The 17879-nt window shown below is 32.9% G+C and overlaps 2 protein-coding genes across 3 annotated transcripts in view; one reads left to right on the forward strand and one right to left on the reverse strand.

Annotated features, from left to right (window-relative positions):
* LOC129971202 (cleavage stimulation factor subunit 3-like) overlaps positions 1–2157 on the forward strand; it is a 64083-nt gene extending 61926 nt beyond the window's left edge. For both annotated transcript variants that reach the window (XM_056084773.1, XM_056084774.1), the window contains exon 21: positions 1556–2157. In XM_056084773.1, coding sequence (XP_055940748.1) covers positions 1556–1746 — 191 coding nt within the window. In that variant the 3' untranslated portion in view covers positions 1747–2157. The remainder of the gene's footprint in view (positions 1–1555) is intronic.
* A 2172-nt stretch (positions 2158–4329) lies between these two features.
* The window catches only part of LOC129972498 (leucine-rich repeat-containing G-protein coupled receptor 5-like), a 298104-nt gene continuing 284554 nt past the window's right edge, over positions 4330–17879 (reverse strand). Inside the window, exons 14-20 of the mRNA XM_056086650.1 lie at positions 13552–13841; positions 13264–13446; positions 11837–12075; positions 8157–9322; positions 7358–7696; positions 6889–7155; positions 4330–5882 (exon numbers count right to left, since the gene is read on the reverse strand). Coding sequence (XP_055942625.1) covers positions 5216–5882; positions 6889–7155; positions 7358–7696; positions 8157–9322; positions 11837–12075; positions 13264–13446; positions 13552–13841 — 3151 coding nt within the window. The 3' untranslated portion in view covers positions 4330–5215. The remainder of the gene's footprint in view (positions 5883–6888; positions 7156–7357; positions 7697–8156; positions 9323–11836; positions 12076–13263; positions 13447–13551; positions 13842–17879) is intronic.

The raw sequence follows: 17879 nt of genomic DNA on the forward strand, positions 1-17879 counted from the left end.
TTCTTAGACGTTCTAATTTTTGCTGGTTTTCAACAATATTTGTTTTTTGTACCTGAGATGAATACTGAAAACAGTAGACGTACCGAACTTGAAGATTTGTACTATGCAGCGAATTTTTTTTTTCAATGTGTTATTAAAAGATGTCGCACATCAAACGAAATATCTTTCATACTTATTGTTCCCAGGGGTGTTTGTGCTCCGGGGAAACCCCGGAATTCCGGGGATTTTGAACTTCGATACCCGGAAATTCCGGGGATCGTCGTTCAAAAGGAAGTAGGAATAATAATGAATTATTTATTTTGATCTGGGTAATTTTGTTTGCTTTGAAAGCAGAAAACGCAGTGTGTGTGGTGAAAACTTTTCCTTTCTTTCTCCAAAGGCAGTGATAATGCGTGAAAAGGGGGGAAAACTTCTTTTTTGTTCTTTCCTTATTGCGAGTTATGACTCATTCCCCCGGTTCTCGGACATTCTCTTCTGGATTCTTTTCGGCAAGTAGGCGCGGCAGAAAAAAAAAGGGAGAGACTTCGTTCGACCAGATGTGCGATCACGTGACCTGGGTTCAAAGGTCTTAATTTTGCAAAAAAAGTAATTCATTGAACTTTTATAATTAGGTCATTCAATACTTCATAATCGTAATTTTTCATTTCTCCCCCCCCCCCCTTTCTCGAAACTCCAAAATGTCGGTAGTAAGTCCGTAAAAGTTTCCGGGGATTTTTTGGGGTCCCACAAACACCCCTGTCATACATAATCTTTTCTGCACATATTTCAGTCTAAAATTATAATCTAAAAAAATTGGTAGTAAACTAAATTTTATTGATGTACTTTATATTTCTTAAATTTCCCATTCCAAAAGTGCCCAAATATTTTTTTGACAACTGCTTGCATTTAAATTCTAAGTAAGAGGCTGCAAATGTACCCAAGAATTGCAGTTCTAAAAAATAAGAATTTTTTTATATACTGTATATCACAATGCTCAAATTAATGCTAAGTAATTAATTTTGTTTTTGTTTCAATGCAATTATTTTTTTATAAATCGATTTACATGTTATTTTGTGAAGTGTCCCATTTTTTTTTTTTTTTTGAGTAATTATATATTTAAACTTTATTACAAAGCATTTCTACTTTAATTCTGTAGCATTCTTTTCTTAAAAATTATAATAGCACGTTACAATCTTTCAATTTTTTTTTTTTTTTTTTTTAATTTCTATGTACTGTAATACCAATTACATAAGCCAACACAATTGTTTGAAGAAAACCTTTGGAATATCTTAAATTTTGGAGATAATTTGCAAAAGATTCCATTGTATGTTTTGTTAATATAAGCTGAAATTTTAAATTAGATAAATTAGAAATGAATGTGAATTCAAACAAGATAATTTTGACACATAACATTATAGTACCCACTTTGAGGGAATTATTTATCATGAAAGTATCAAATGAAAATGTAGATGTCTATTAATGTTTTGAATTTTTTAAAAAACTGATTTATTAGTTAAATTATCGAAATAATTTAGGACATATTGATTTTTTTTTCCACAACATTATATTTTTACAGCTCCACGAATGGAAAATGGATTCTCAAAAGATATGGAAAAATATTTCGAGCATGCCATTAATGCCATCAGTGAAGGCAAAAAGAGGAAAATCGGGGTAGACGGAGTTGATGAAAGTGATGATGAGGAAGGTGGAATGGCACCACCTGTTAAGGATGTGTACCGTGCCAGGCAACAGAAAAAAGTCAAGTAATTCTGCTCAAAATCATAAATAACTGGATGCTATGTATATATTATGTTGGTCTGCATTACTTCCAGTGTACTAAATTCATCTTTTTTCAAAAAATGTCATTCCGTCATTCAAGAATATATGGAGTACAGAATATATGTTTATGTTTGTAGTACACGTTTCATTTTTTTATAGTTCATCTTTCAAATTGTCATACTGCCATTGTTTTTCGCCGACACGTGAATGAAAAGACGAATGTTTGTAAACTGTTCTTGTGCGAGTTTTTTTTTCTATTTGTGGATAATGTACAAATAAACTAGGTGGATTTTATTCCTGACAGGATAAAAGCATCTATAAGATTTTTTTTTGTAGGCTATATTTGTTGTATTTTAAAATGACGAAATACCGAAATAAAATCTGGCCCTCCGTTTTGTAAAAATCATAAATGTGTCAGTTTCTTTTCTTTCTTTCTTTCTTTTATTTCATGTGCGTTTTTTCATTGAAAGAGATTTTAATATGTCTCAAAATGAATCTTCGATTGGCCCAAGAGCCATGTATGATAAATTGTTCAACGATAGATAAAGTATAATTAATTCTTATCTATAAATCTTAAACCAATCAAAACATTTAAGTCAGTTTTAAGAAATCTTAAAATTATCAAGGGTGGCTCATAAATCAAAATGTAATAGTGTGGCATAATATGTTTTTGAGTTATTAGTACTTGCTCTAAAGTGACATAAAGAGGCGGTGTAAGAACGAACATAGATGTTCTGGTGCCTTGTAGACAACTCTATCGCACGAGATTCTAACTTTCGAACTTCATGACGACTGTAGAATACATTTTATTTTGATTAAAAACCTGTGGTGTCCATTTGTTGTGATTGTACTACCTCGCGTTTTGAATTTTTACCCAGTTTCGTTTTCAAGTTGTGAATGCAGTTCTTCCATTGCAATGTCTCTGATCTTGAATTTGAACCTTGTTAGGTGAGTAGATTATGATTGCATTGATTGATATTGATATAGATCTGATTCGAATTCGTTGCATCAATGGGCTGTGATTGCACTACCTCCCGCCCTGATTCGAACCTCGATTCTGCCGTAGTTTGTGATTGCACTACCTCCCGCCCTGATTTGAACCTCGATTCTACCGTAGTTTGTGATTGCACTATCTCCCATCCCGATTCGAACCACGATAGGACCGTAGTTTGCGATTGCACTACTTCCCATCTCGATTCGAACCTCGATGGGACCGTAGTTTGTGATTGCGCTACCTCCCATCCCAATTCGAACCTCGATGTGACCGTAGTTTGCGATTGCACTACTTCCCATCCCGATTCGAACCTCGATGGGACCGTAGTTTGTGATTGCGCTACCTCCCATCCCAATTCGAACCTCGATGGGACCGTAGTTAGTGATTGCACTACCTCCCATCACGATTCGAACCTCGTTGGAACCGTAGGTTGTTATTGCACTACCTCCTCTCACGATTCGAACCTGGATGGGACCCTAGATTGTGATTGCACTACTTCCTATCTTGAATTTGAACCTCATTGGGATCATTGATTGAGATTGCGCTGTCCCCTATCTTGAATTCGATCTTCTTTTGGATTCTAATTTATGATTGCACTACTCTCTATATCGATTCGAACCTCATTGCAATAATGGGCTGTGATTACGATACCTCCCGACCCTGTTTCCAACCTAATTGGGACCATAGGTTGTGTTTGTACCACTGGATTTTTATTTGACTTTTTTGTTCTGCAAGTTTTGATTGCACTACTTCCCATGTGGAATTTGAATCAAAACACAACATTTTGTGTGAGATAAGGAACTGAGACATCTAACCTTCTATCTTAATTGAAAAATTTGTCAGAACTTATGCCAATCTACATGACTGAAGAATTTGGCGGGAAATATACTTCCCATGGTTCTAGAAACTGTTAGTAAATAAATTGAGACATACATTGTTACAAAGCTACTCAAATAAAATATTAACTTCGAATACATCATTGATATTTTAATTGCATTAACAATGTCTTAAAGTGTTAAATTAAATTGGCTAGTATTTAAGAAGAAGGGGATCTCGTAATGTTCATTGCCTAGGGCCCACAAGATATCTAAATTTTCCTCTAATAAGATTATTACTTGCTTACAAATGAAAACATTAATTAGTTTTTAGAATCTTACTTTATTAGATCTTCGCGAATTATATTTATCTGTCTATTAATAAGATATATGAAAAAATGTCATGTGTAAGGCTAATACCGTAAGTCAAACACACAGATACAGATGGCTGTCATTTGGTGCATGGTTTTGTAAATGTACATCAAATGTTAAAACACTTCCGTCATTGGCTTGACTACTTGTTTATTTGTATGTAAGGGATAGCAGCAGCTAGATATATAAATTTTAAGTCTCTTTATTACGAAAATGTAAAGTGGCATCAAAATTTTAAACCAAATCTTTTAATGGAAAAAAGAATTGTTCTAAAACTATTCCACTATTCGACGAAGCTAATTATGAAATACGCCATATTATGTAAATATAAGAAGCTCAAAATGTGAAGCACTCTCACCGGTTGTAATCTTTAATGAAGAAACAGAAACGCTTTCTTTTTCGCCTTTATTAAATATCTTTTACAGTTTAAGTATCCACGTTGCTTTGTAGCTGACTATACGTTCACTTTCAAAAAATGGTATCACTGTCCTTTGCAAAGCAAAGCTAGCAAATAGGACCACACGGATGAAATGATGACAGAATGGATGGATGCGAGTTCAGAATGTGAACTTGTGACTGAAGTACCATAAATATTAATGACAATGACATATATTTAACATGGGATAAGTAAAGAATAACAAGTTATTTTTTACAGCACAATTTGCAAGTAGCATGTTTTTTTGTTTTTTTTTTTAAATGCTATTTTGTGAATTTTAATAATTTTTTCTATGACAATAAGACAAACCTTTTTGTCTTGGATAATAATATAACTTTGAGTTATAAATTTTCACAAAAATTATTCACTGACAAGAAAGTATACTAAGAAACAAAATTAAGTACTTATTTTTTCTCAGAAAATTTCATCAAACAGTTTTCCTTTGTACTAAAATGCCTCTGCAGGTTTTCAGATGAAATTTTTATATTGATTGGCGCGTCCCTTCACGTTTCGTGCTTGCTGCAAACAACAAATGATTGTAGCAATTATTCATCAGATGAAATTAATGTAGCATGCCATTTTGTTTTTATGTTTACTGCAATTGACTAGTTTGCGACTCGATTATTATTACTGAATGTTTTCAACTGCCTCAACGAAGTCACATTAAAGCTCTTTGAAAAGAAAAATGATTCTTTTTAAAAGTTGCTTCAATTTTTCAACCACCATCAAAAGTCAACATGGTTTTTTCAAGGATGATTCATCTAGGCAGTTTTATAAAATAGACACTTACACGGAATTCTTTTGTACTGCATTGACGTTTAGATCTCTTTGAATGTGGAATCACGATGCTGGTTTAACCTCGCGATCGATTAATGGTGTATCGTCACTGGTACTACTAATTGTACCACACAGAGGTGTCTGTTGTGAAGCGGTACTTTCTGGAGCATTCCCATCTTCAGGCTTCGATCGATCTGTATGATTCAATTTACGCTTGACAAGAACCTTCACCCGTTCATTGCCAGCATCTTCTTCTTCATCAATATCTCCTTCGTCAGCAGAAGATACCTCATCATCACTAAACTTGTTCAATGACCCTTGCGGTGACCACATGGCTACATGGACCGAGTCCGGTGATTTATTAACTATGGTGGCCTCGCTTCGACAGTAGGGGATGGGCCGTGGTGTCATCGAGTAGGGGGTCAATTGTCCGCTTTGACTCTTATGGCACAAGGTGGTCCTTTGGCTGGAATTCTGGGTGCTCTGACTAGACAGGGATCTTAGGAAATGTGGCAGATTTTTGAGGGAGATTTTCTTCAGGGAGTTGTCCGACACTGCTTTCCTCTGCCTGGAGAATAATTTGAAATCGAGACCGAGGTTGGACATGCTTCTGGATTTGTTTTTTGAGATGTTGTCCGAGCTGATGTGAACGGATGGGGATGGACGCCGATCATGAGATTCTTTGCGAGGTGCTGAAGCGGGAAATCCTCCGTAACAGCTCGGCCCAGGTCTAAGAGGAACAAACAAACAAACAAAAATCGTGTTTACGAACATATATTTTTAATGGGAAAAAATGACCTGTAAAGATAGAATGGTATTAACAATCTAAAGATCATGTGTATTTTTAGTTCCAAAAAGTCATTTTGCAATTATATGTATAATTATTTCCTCTTAAGACTATGCTTAAAAGAAGGAGAAAACAATATAGTTTAGTAATGAACTTCTAGCACTAAGGAAGTTTGGAATTCTGATTAAGAAAAAGAGGTGCAATCTGCATTTTATTTCTAAAGTATAAAACATATATACAAAGAATCTGTTTTTATTTGTTCTGAATTTTTCTTTCTTTTATCAATGTTTTATTAAATGTTGTTTATTGAATTTACTACACTTCAATCATTTTTGAATTGTGGGAAATAACTTTTATAAAATAGTTACATTAAATTATATGATGATTTTATAATGAATTTGTTTCAATAAAAGCTAAAGTTTAGAATGGGATCATTTGAAAATCCAGATTGAATCGAGCTCCAGTTGATTCTGTATTATAAGAAATCTAAGATTAAAGGTGGGGAAAAAAAAAAAAAAAAAAAAAAAAAAAAGAAAGAAAAAAAAAGCGAAAATTAGATTTTAAATTCAGATGTTAACCAAAAACTGTTTGTGTCGAAAATTTTATATGAATGTATTTACACATCAGTAACGATTCCATCATGTAAATTTTGAACTTGTTTATACTTTTATAGCAATCCTGTGAAATCTAAAAATATCACATAGGATCCCAACAAGGGAAAGCTTATTTGAGGATTATCTCCTTATTATATTTATTTTTTCATTATTATATTTGCTTTTTTTTCCTTAGAAAATTTTGTCAATCAATGCAAAAATTTGAATACAAAGATTAGGTTCGAGCTCTGATTAGTTTAGAAATTTATATTTAATCAGGAATCTGAAAATAGACATATTTCTGAAAAGCGATAAGTTATGTAAATTGTTATTTCAAACTAAAAATGACTTTCTACCTGGCATTGTTTACTCGTATCGTGGTGGAAACATATTGATTCTCCTTCGAATTCTCCTGTGAGTCAAAATCTTCACTAGGTTGCTCGGACAAGGAGGTGTCAGCTGTCTCTTTGCCTGAATCCGTCTTGCGGTCATCAGTGGAGCGGTCAGTGGAGAGCGCTTGGTCATCTTTGGAAGTATTCACTTCACTGCTGTCCTCGTTGCTGGTTTCGACCAGGCGATTGTAGAAACAGTTGAACTTGTCTTCCAGTTCCTTGCTTTTAAACCTATTCAGATCAATAATATTCCTTAATCCTTTAAATAACTAATGAAATGAATGTTCGCGAAATAACTTCTTTTTCAACTTTGCAATTTTGCAATGGAGATATTAAAATGTAATATATATTCAATAAAGTATTAAGTATATTAATAAAGTATTCAATAAGTATAAAGAAAAGAAATTTTATTTTAAATTTCACAAATACAAACCTCAATGAGGGCAAAGTTTCTCTTCTACCACATGTGGAACATACACCTTTTTTTGGAACAGGTGCGACGGGTTGGGCTTTTCTCATAATGGCAGTTTCCGTAGGTCCACCCCTGTAGGAAGACCTCGGTGGTATGGACACTTCTTCCATTACAGCCCCTTGGCGACATAGTCTGGGTTTTTCTCGTAGATTTGCTATGGTGATCCCCCTCGTGAATCTTGGTTGCACTTCTACCACGTTGGCACCACCTACACCTTTACGGTACGTCGCAGCTCTCTCCTTTATGCTCGATCCTGGTCGAGAACTAGAAGCATCACTGCTCACGCTAGACCTCGATAACCTGTATTAAATGTAAGTGAATAATGTCTGAGTAGTAAAGATATAAACAGTAAATGACTACTCTCATAATGAGACATTTAACACAAGAATGGCTTTGTGACAATTAACAGTAACAATTAAACAACAGTAGATCTTATAAAGATAAATTAAATAATTACTGATTCGTATGAGGTCTTGCGAATAGTTTTTTTTAAATTTTAATTTAGAAAATATTTAGAAGCTGAAATTAATTTTTTAGAATCTAAGAATTGAAATAAGATCAACTGATAATCTCACACTATAAGGTGGTGGTTGCTTCTCTCTCTCTCTTTTTTTTGGTACAGAAAAATTAAGCTCTTAGTCATTATGATTTAATCTTTTGAGTACAAAATAGAACATAAAATTTACTTTTTAAATAAGTTCTATTCTTGAAAATGCTGTATTTTTAAAAAAATATTTAATGCAAAACTGTGCTACTGTACCTGAATGTTGAAGTGGATGATGAATCTTGTCTACTACAAGAATTATTAGAGGAGTCTTGGGATGATTTTTGGGTACTCCCTGTCCAAGAATTTCTTCTGGCTCCTCTCTCCAGCAATCTGAGTGGAAAATTTCCTTGCCTCCAGCTATCTGAGCGTGAGGAGAAATTGTCACTGGAAATACTCGACCCCCTCTTCTGCAATGGTTCTGGCCTTCCACGACGCTGTGCATATGCTGCCGATCTGTTGTTAGGAACACCATTATCCTCTCTTCTATTAAATTGGAACATTAAATATCTTCTAGCTAAGCTCTTCCAGCGTGCTTCTGTCAGTGGTGGCTCAATGTATTTTGCTCCAGCAGGTACTTTAAGATGTGCTCCACACTGGCAAACAGGTTGTCTGTCATAAGCCGCATGGGTGCCACCACTCTTCCTCTCACCAGCAGAATTAGTGTTGGCAGGTGTGTGCCTGTTCGAAAAATTCGAACTGTGCCGACAGCGACCAATGCCCCTGGTCACCCTCGATTCTTCTATCCTCTTGCATATCAAAACACAATCTTTCTTGAACTGCTTCGTGAAGATTGCGTAGAGGAACGGATTGGCGCAGCTGTTCAGGGGTAGGACGAAGATGGTGAATACTTTGGCTTCTTCGAGAGAGATCAGGTTGGCGCCAGAGACAGCCGTGAGTGAAAAGAAGGCAATGGGTGCCCAGCAGATGAAGTCAGTAATGACCAACAAGGCCATACGCTTGGCGATTCTCGAATCATTCGAGTTCCATGCTTGGGAGCCGCGAATGACCCAGTACATTTTCAAGTAACAGCCCATGAGTGTCAAGAAAGCCACTCCATTGATGAGAATGAGAAACACGACGTAAGCGAGAGACCAAGGGTCTTCGGTTTCGAAAGGCAAGCATACAGCAAACTTGCGATAGTCACTGATTCCAAAGAGGGGCATGATAGCCATGAGGAGAGCGAAGGTCCAGCCCGCGCCCATGATGTAGCCAGCATGCTTCAGGGATAGACGCTTGTTTAAATGCATGGCGTGAGTGATGGCGTAGTTACGTTCGAGGGTGATAACAGCCAATGTGTATACTGATAGCTCGCTGCTTAGAACGCCCAGGAATCCAGCTATTTGGCATCCAGCAGACATTTGCCATTGTATAGCGTATACCTTGAGAAAGGAAAAAAGAATGAATCTTTAAAAAAATTTTTTAATTTTAATTTAAAATCCTTTGCAAATTTTGACAAAATATGATTAAATAAATTTGATTCGAAAATTTTCTTACTAAATGAATTAATTAGAGAATATTAATCGGTCTTGTTTAGAACTTACGGAATAGAAAATGTTTGTCATTGGCGTAGTGATCGACTGGTGTACATAACTTAAATCTGCATTATGAATTAAGGGGGAAATTCCTGGGTTAATACGTTTCTAACAGTAAATGCATCAATCATAATGATAAACTATCTTATTTAATCAATATTATCGATGATTTTCATTTCTGTTGTTGTTGTATCATCTCTGAAAACTATGAAGGATTGCCAAATGAGTATAATGTCTATCTGTAAAGAAAATGAAATACAAGAGGGAATTTTCCTTTCTGTAAGTTCTTTTGTGAAGTGTATTGAGATTGATTTCGTTTTATACTTTTGCAATGACATTTTTCAGTTGATCTTTATTAATCAATACAATTTATATGGTAGAATTAAAACAACCCTCTCTTAATATAATGGAACAATTATGATTTAATAATTCGTGCTTTTATGCATTTCTTTAGTTCTTATAAAAAACAAACCAAGTGAGCAATTCTCAAAAAAAAAAAAAAAAAGCACTGTTTTTGGATCAAAATCTTATTTATGTACATCTAGCTTTCAAAAAAAAAAGTATCATAAATTCGAAGGTATCGAATTTATAAGATATTAGCATTCTAATTATATGCCCAAACATTTCACTAATTTAATTGAACAATATTGCCGAACTATAAAAATATTCTCGAAAATTTACCGAAGCAATGAATGCATTATTTAAGATGAGATTATTTATTAATTAATAATCTTATCCATACATTTAAAATAATTAGGAAAAAAGAGAAGAATTAATTCCCTAGGTTCCTACGCTGGTTTGATATCGTAAGTTTTCATTTCATGCGAAAGCCAAGAATTTCAGATACGTTATCAATGGTTGCTTAATGCCAAACACTTCCACTTTCTACAGAAATCTCAAAAACCCTACTTTACAACTCAGAGTTCTACAGTTCTAACTGTTGTATTAATTTCGTATACTTTTATTTCATTTGAAAGCTTATGACATTTATATAGCTTATGACATTATGATGTCAAGCAATGCCCATCTCCTTTTATACTCCAATTTTCTACAAATTTGCAAAATAAAATCTCGTTACTGACTCTAACTTCAATAATTAGAACTTTTCTGGCAATTAATATCTTCATCTTACAACTACAGTTAACCAATCAGAATGATCTATCGTTTTTGTGCAAATGTAATTTTAAATAGTACTTCTATTTTGTGTAGTTCATCAAAGCAAGTTGATATTACTTAAGGCTACTAATATCATGGATGTCGAAGGTGGTTAGTAATAATTTGTAATTAATTAACAATGAAAAATATGATGCATCTCAACAAAAAGAGAAATACTGTGTGTAATAACTAGATCTGATCAATGAGTGTTTGGCATATTAATTCATGTTTTTGCCACTTATTCTTAAAAAAATATTTTACAATTTAAGCAAACATTTAACAGCTAATTGTCTTTAATATGAATAAGACTTTAGCATTGTCTTTTTACGTGAATACAGATTTATTTTATTTCAATTTCTTTCATTCAATTTTTCAACCCAGATGGTGCTATAAACTCCAAATAAATTAAACCAAAATATTCAGTTTCTTAGTCTGATTTCAATTTCTTTCATTCAATTTTTCAACCCAGATGGTGCTATAAACTCCAAATAAATTAAACCAAATTATTCAGTTTCTTAGTCTGATTTCAATTTCTTTCATTCAATTTTTCAACCCAGATGGTGCTATAAACTCCAAATAAATTAAACCAAAATATTCAGTTTCTTAGTCTGGTTTCAATTTCTTTCATTCTATTTTTCAACCCAGATGGTGCTATAAACTCCAAATAAATTAAACCAAAATATTCAGTTTCTTAGTCTGGTTTCAATTTCTTTCATTCTATTTTTCAACCCAGATGGTGCTATAAACTCCAAATAAATTAAACCAAAATATTCAGTTTCTTAGTCTGATTTCAATTTCTTTCATTCAATTTTTCAACCCAGATGGTGCTATAAACTCCAAATAAATTATACCAAATATTCAGTTTCTTAGTTTTACTTAAGACTAACTCACACTGCCAAGATGAAGATTCAAATGCAGAACTGATCAAAGAGCAGAAAACAGCAGTAAACCAAGATGGAGGAAAAGGAATAACATTTTATTTGATGACCATTTTCTAACTTTTGTATTAAACACAGCAGTATTAAAAAAATTTAAAACATGACTTAAATAACAACCTAAGATAAAAACCCAATTAAGATTCTATAAAAATAAACCGAAAGAAATTTTTCATAAAGTAGAGACTAATTTAAGTTGTAGGATTCATAACAATATATGTATACATTCAATTTATAATATGCCAATTACAAACAAGAAGAGCTCACTTACTCTAAATTCACCAAGGGTGGACGCATCAACGACAGCCAGTATGCCCAGATAGATTCCCATGAAGAAGTCTGCCATAGCTAAGTTGCAGACCAAAAATCTGGGCACATCGATCTTGCTTCGGCCGAATAAGAGCACGATGACCACTACTCCATTGCCCAGCATGGCCAGTAGGAACACCACCCACACACCACAGCGAAGACTCCACCAGCCAAACAGATCTTCGCAAGGCATAAAAGGACCTAGAGAACAACACATAACATATTTATAATTCATCACAATAATGTAGCATGCTAACCAAGTGAATGATGTCAAAAATTTGCTTTTATTTATCAAATAACATGCAGAATTTGTAGAATAAGAATGCCAGGATGGCTCTTTCACAAAGCTAATAAAGTGTGGTATTTCAGTATTAAAGATATTTCAACTGCACAATCAATTGTTATTTCCTGAATTAATAGGCACAACTGAAGAGTTTAAAACAAAAAGCCCTTAAGCTCAAATTTTACTTGATCTAATGAGTAAAACTAATGTTTTAAACCATAACCGGCTACACCAACCCCGCCCGAAGGCACACGGAAAAATCTGAATGACCGAACTGCTATAATAGCAACATTTTTGGGAACTATGATTGAGTTTTAAGATTCGGAAACTATGATCGAACAATCACCGGCTACGGTACAACTCTTCCCATGGGGAATACGTCCCATCATCGATAGGAGATAGCCGACACCCATCATTTCTGTTCCCACCCGGATGACGAGGATCAAATACTATATCGTACGTTTCTCATCCTCATTTCTGAGGTGCCTTCGATGTTACAGCCAATGTTTTAAAAGATTACAGAAAGAAATAGAATTAAAAGATTACAGAATAAAATTTGTTGAAGTTTATAAAAAGTAAATAATACTATTTTGGAATCTTAAAGCACTAGATGCGGAATTAAATGGATTGAGCCTGAAATACTTATATGCATTTAATTGATCGACCTTTTAAATATTTATGCGTTTAGCTTGATTTAAGGTAATCAACTCTTGTCTAAATATTCATTCAGATCTAAATATTAAAAAAAGGCATATGCATAGATTATTTGGAAAATCGCATATTCTATTCTTTTCTCACGTATTCTACATTTTTATTTATACTTGTATGTTTTATAAAATTCATTTAATAGTTTCACGAATTTATTGCCTTAAATCATTCCATTTCTTTCATAACATTATATCTATGTAAGGGACAATCCTTCTTTCTCTTTCACAAAATATTTTTGGATTCGTATAGATATTTATTTGCTGGTATATGCTGGATATATTCTTTATTCAATTTTAATATTTTGATCATAAATATAATACACTTTAAATCTAGATTTAATACATATTCTATTTCTGATAAAATAAATTAACTGTTTGTGGTTAGGATGTGTGATTTACCTGGTTCCGGCAGACATTGAACTGGCTGTTTGTCATGGCCTGCAATCTCCGGTCCCTGGCTGATTTTATAATCTTGGAAATACTCTTCAGCAAACTGAGCCAGATTGTCCGGAATGGCATAGTCGCGGCCGAATGTTTTCCACAACTGACTAGCAAACTCCTCGAATTTGGATGAAAAATTTTCTGAAACAAAAACAGAATTTAAAACATTGAAATGACATTTACGAGAGAATTGTCTTGAGCTGAGAACATGAAATTTGGATTCAAATTTGAAAAACCTTCTCTTACCATAACCAGGCCACACATCCGTGATGTTCGTACTCCAGGCTTCCATGTCCACGTCCTCCCTGGATAGCCAGACGATGGTCTCCTTCAGAGTGGCCGGTAAGGGCAGTCTCCTGGCAAGGGGCCGGAAGATGCAGCAGTGGTATGCGTAAGAGAGGGCCAGGGTGTGAACTTTCGGAAAGTGTTCTGGGACAGGAAAATCTCGGAGATTTTTATTGTTAAAAGTTTTCAATTGACGTAGATTTTGGAGGCCTTCTGTTGGAAGGGTCGGAAATTGATTCTCGCCCAAATTTCTATGAAATAAGAAAAAAATTATCACAATACATGCGTATGATTTAAAAATATTCAAAGAATACTTTATAGTTTTGGTAGTATTTGTATTAAAAACATTTAAAACTTCTTTTCTATTAAAAGCAGTTTATTTTTATAATGGGATCATTTCAAGAAAAATCATTTTTATAATGGAATCACTTCACGATAAGCGAATTAACATTTATCATGTCTCATGATAAATGTAAATGCACTTGCCATTTAACATGCGACTTCAGGTTACATTATATGATATAATAAGCAAGCACCTATCACCGAGTATGTATTACTGTTTTAAGACACTATATTTAACTGTTGTACAAATTTTTCTAAGAAGAAAAAATAGATTACTGATAGGATTTTGAAATTATATGCAATTAAGTTAAATTCTGAATTTATGTGCAAAAGAGAATCATGGTGAATTTCTGGTTGCATGAAAATGTTTTTCAAGTTGATCAGGGATATCAGGAATTCTAAAGAATATAAAAATTTACAATAATGGTTTTTATTTTAATTTTTGAACTGAAAAATTCGATTAATTATAATTAATGTTTATATATGTTAAAAATATAAATATGATAAGGGCATACAAGTAGACAGTCATCAATTTAAAAATATTACATAAGCCATCATTTAAAAAAACATTCATACAGAGCTAAGTATGAATATTTTTAATATTTATAAAGTAACCATTAGAATGAATCATGGCACAATTAGAAGGAGGGGACGAAAAATAGTTTTTTGCTTGCAAAATCCTATTTTGAAGATTATGTCTTGAGAAAAATACATGGCATTAACTGTAAAGCAGTTTACTTTTTTTTTGATACCCAATTAAATGAACTCAAATTTGTTAAAGCGACTCTGAATGCTTTTCTGAACTGTTCTGAAGTACTAAAAATGGGGAAAAGGAATTATTGAACAACAAATTTAAAGCCGCATTATACTATGTATGATATTTTTTTTTAGATATAAAGATATTTCCAACATATTGACGTATACATTCAAAAATCAATAACAATATTGTTACGTAGAAATGAACTTGCAATAAGATGCATTTCTAAACATATTTTATTTTGCCGTAGTATTTTACAAGTACAGCACTAAAAATAAAGACTTTTTCATCTGTAGTCTTTTTATACACCTGGAAGAATGTTCTAAAACACTCACCCAGAGAGTATGCAAATTTACTATAAATATATATAAATTTATGTATATTAAATTTACATACATTAAATTTGCATAAATAAAAATTTGCATATGAATTAAATAAAGGAAATAAACGTGAACAAAATTGTTCTTGAATTTGAATTCGAGTCCTTGGCATGGTTCAGCAGTATTCTAATCTCTCAGCTAGAATGTGACAGTATAAAGCTATCTAATAAATAACTGAAGTAAAACAGTTAAATGCATTATAAATACAAAAAATATCAATGCGAATTTGATTAAAATATCTCTAGACATGCTTAGAAGACGAATGATATCCAAGTTTGATTAATTGCTTTAATATCATTTTCTATAAAGCTAGGAGTTAACAAAAAATAGAAAAAAAAATCGTTTGGAAGTTCTACCATAAGAACTATCACCAAAGAAAAAAGAGGAAAAATTCAGAAAGCAATATTAAAAGCATCAAATAAAATATGCACAACAGACTTTTTAATCTGAATTGAAAATACATTTTTTACGCGTATCACGTGGGCATAAATTGATTGCATTATTATTATAAAGAATGATAATAATAAAAGAAGACAAGCAAAGTTTTGAAAATAAGAATATAGTTCTATATTTCAAAGCTTACAAATAAAATTAATCATTCATGTATTATTTACTATTTTGATATCAGTTCAAAAGAGAATTAAGTCTTTTCGTTGTAAATCGAAAGCCATTTACAACATCAAAAGCAATGAAAATCAATTTACAGAACATTATTACTTATTCACAAGAAAAGTGTCTATTTGCAGTAATCAATTTTCATACACGATAGCTCAATTAATCTGCATTGCATCTTTGAAATTAAGATGCAAAACAGCATTTCATTTTATTGAATATTCAGTGTGTGAACTTTAAAAAGCAAGTTCATTTTATTGAATATTCAATGTGAGAACTGGAAAGAGCAGGTTCGAGCGATTGCATTCGGGTATCAACAACTGTCGTTTCTGTATTTCCCAAAATACGTATTGAGCTACAGCAATTTCAATACTTTAAAATTCTAAAATATCTGAAAACTCTAAAAATAAACAAGCATGGATTTTCCTACAAATTTGATAATATCGACCTTTCCACAAAAGCATATACTGGAAATGAACGATGAATCGGGTATATCGGGCATAGACGGACGTCTCCTGAATGTGATTTCAGAAGTACTGAACTTTCGGTACACTTTAAAATTCTCTCCTGATTTTAAGTATGGATCAAAAGATGAAAATGGAAATTGGACTGGTATAATAGGTATGATACACAATGGAGAAGCTGACTTGGGCATAGGTCAAGTTGCAGTGACCAAAGAACGCATGGAAGTTGTGGACTTTAGTATTCCTTACACAAACCAAGATGTAACATTTTTGATAAAGAAATCTGGATTGCTGTCCATTTCATGGACAATTTTTCGTCCTTTTGAGGGCATCATTTGGATATTATTATTGTATGCTCTGTTAATCATACCAGCAGTTTATCGGCTATTACTTAAGGCAAGTGTACCTTACGGTAGAGTTCTTATCCAGTTTTACAGTAGTATCCTCGGAAAATCTATTCCCGTTAAAGACAACTCATTAAAAGTGAGGTCTTTAATTGTTTCTTGGGCTTTTTTTGCTTTCATCATAACCAACAGCTACACAGCAGGTCTTCTGTCTTTCCTAACCTTACCCCTGCACCAAAAGACTGTGGAGAATTTCAAAGAATTATCAAATGCTATTCGACAAGGAACTCATTCATGCTTAGCTCTAGGTGGGCTTTCGCGCCTTCTTTATGTTGACGAAGAAAGTATTCGATATCTAGCAAAAGCTATCATCAAGAATCAGTGGTATCTGCACCCAAACAAAGGCGCCAGCAAAGATCAAGTATCCGAAACCACTGCTGTCATAGATTTGCGCTTCGTCTTGGAAATGCTCGCAGCAGAACTCAATTCTGATTCTTACGTCATATCCGATGATAGTTTGTATTCGTGGAGTATTGCCATTGCCTTTAGAAAAGATTTTTGTTGTAAAAACAGGATAAACAGACTGATCGAGAGAATACTTAGTGCAGGATTATATAAGAAATTTATAAGAGACATTAGGCTAAAAAAACAGATATCAACTCAAAAGATTACTTCCCATTATAGAGTTACTCCAATATGTATTCATGATATCATAACGCCATGTCTGTTGCTAGTTGTTGGATACATCATATCCATTTTAACATTTATTGGCGAAATAATGTTTGCTCGCATCTTTGCTAGGAAGCAAAAAGTTATTAAAGTAACATAACACTTTTGCAAACTGAATCAATTTTTTTCCTCACTTGGTTCTTTTAAAATAAAAATTAAATTTAAAAATAAAAAAAAGAGTAATAATTTAAATTTAAAAATTAATATCTAGTAATTTTTGGATGTAGTAAAGCTGGAATTTAACCTTGGATAAATATTAAGAATTAAATTATCAAATAAAGGGATTACAAACTGTTGAATATACTGCTGAATTTTAATATTTTAATATGAAAAATAGCATTCAGATTTTTAATCATAATACGATATTGTAAGTATCTGAAAAAATTATTACGGTACTGAACAATTTGTTTGAATGCCTTTTCATTTTGATTTTTTTTTCTTAAGTAGGAGAAATATTGTAAAAATTACTATCTTAAATGTGACATTCATAAGGACATATTTTCAAATATCATTGCTTGAGATAATTGAAGATCTTTGATGATATAAAGTATAACTCATATTTAAAATTTAAATTAATAATGAGATTGAAAATCAGGAATAACAATGTGTATATAATGTTTTTTGAAATGAAAAAAAAAAAAAAAAAAAGGCTTTACACTTA

This window comes from Argiope bruennichi, chromosome 6, assembly GCF_947563725.1.
Source record: "Argiope bruennichi chromosome 6, qqArgBrue1.1, whole genome shotgun sequence".
Lineage (NCBI taxonomy): Eukaryota > Metazoa > Arthropoda > Arachnida > Araneae > Araneidae > Argiope > Argiope bruennichi.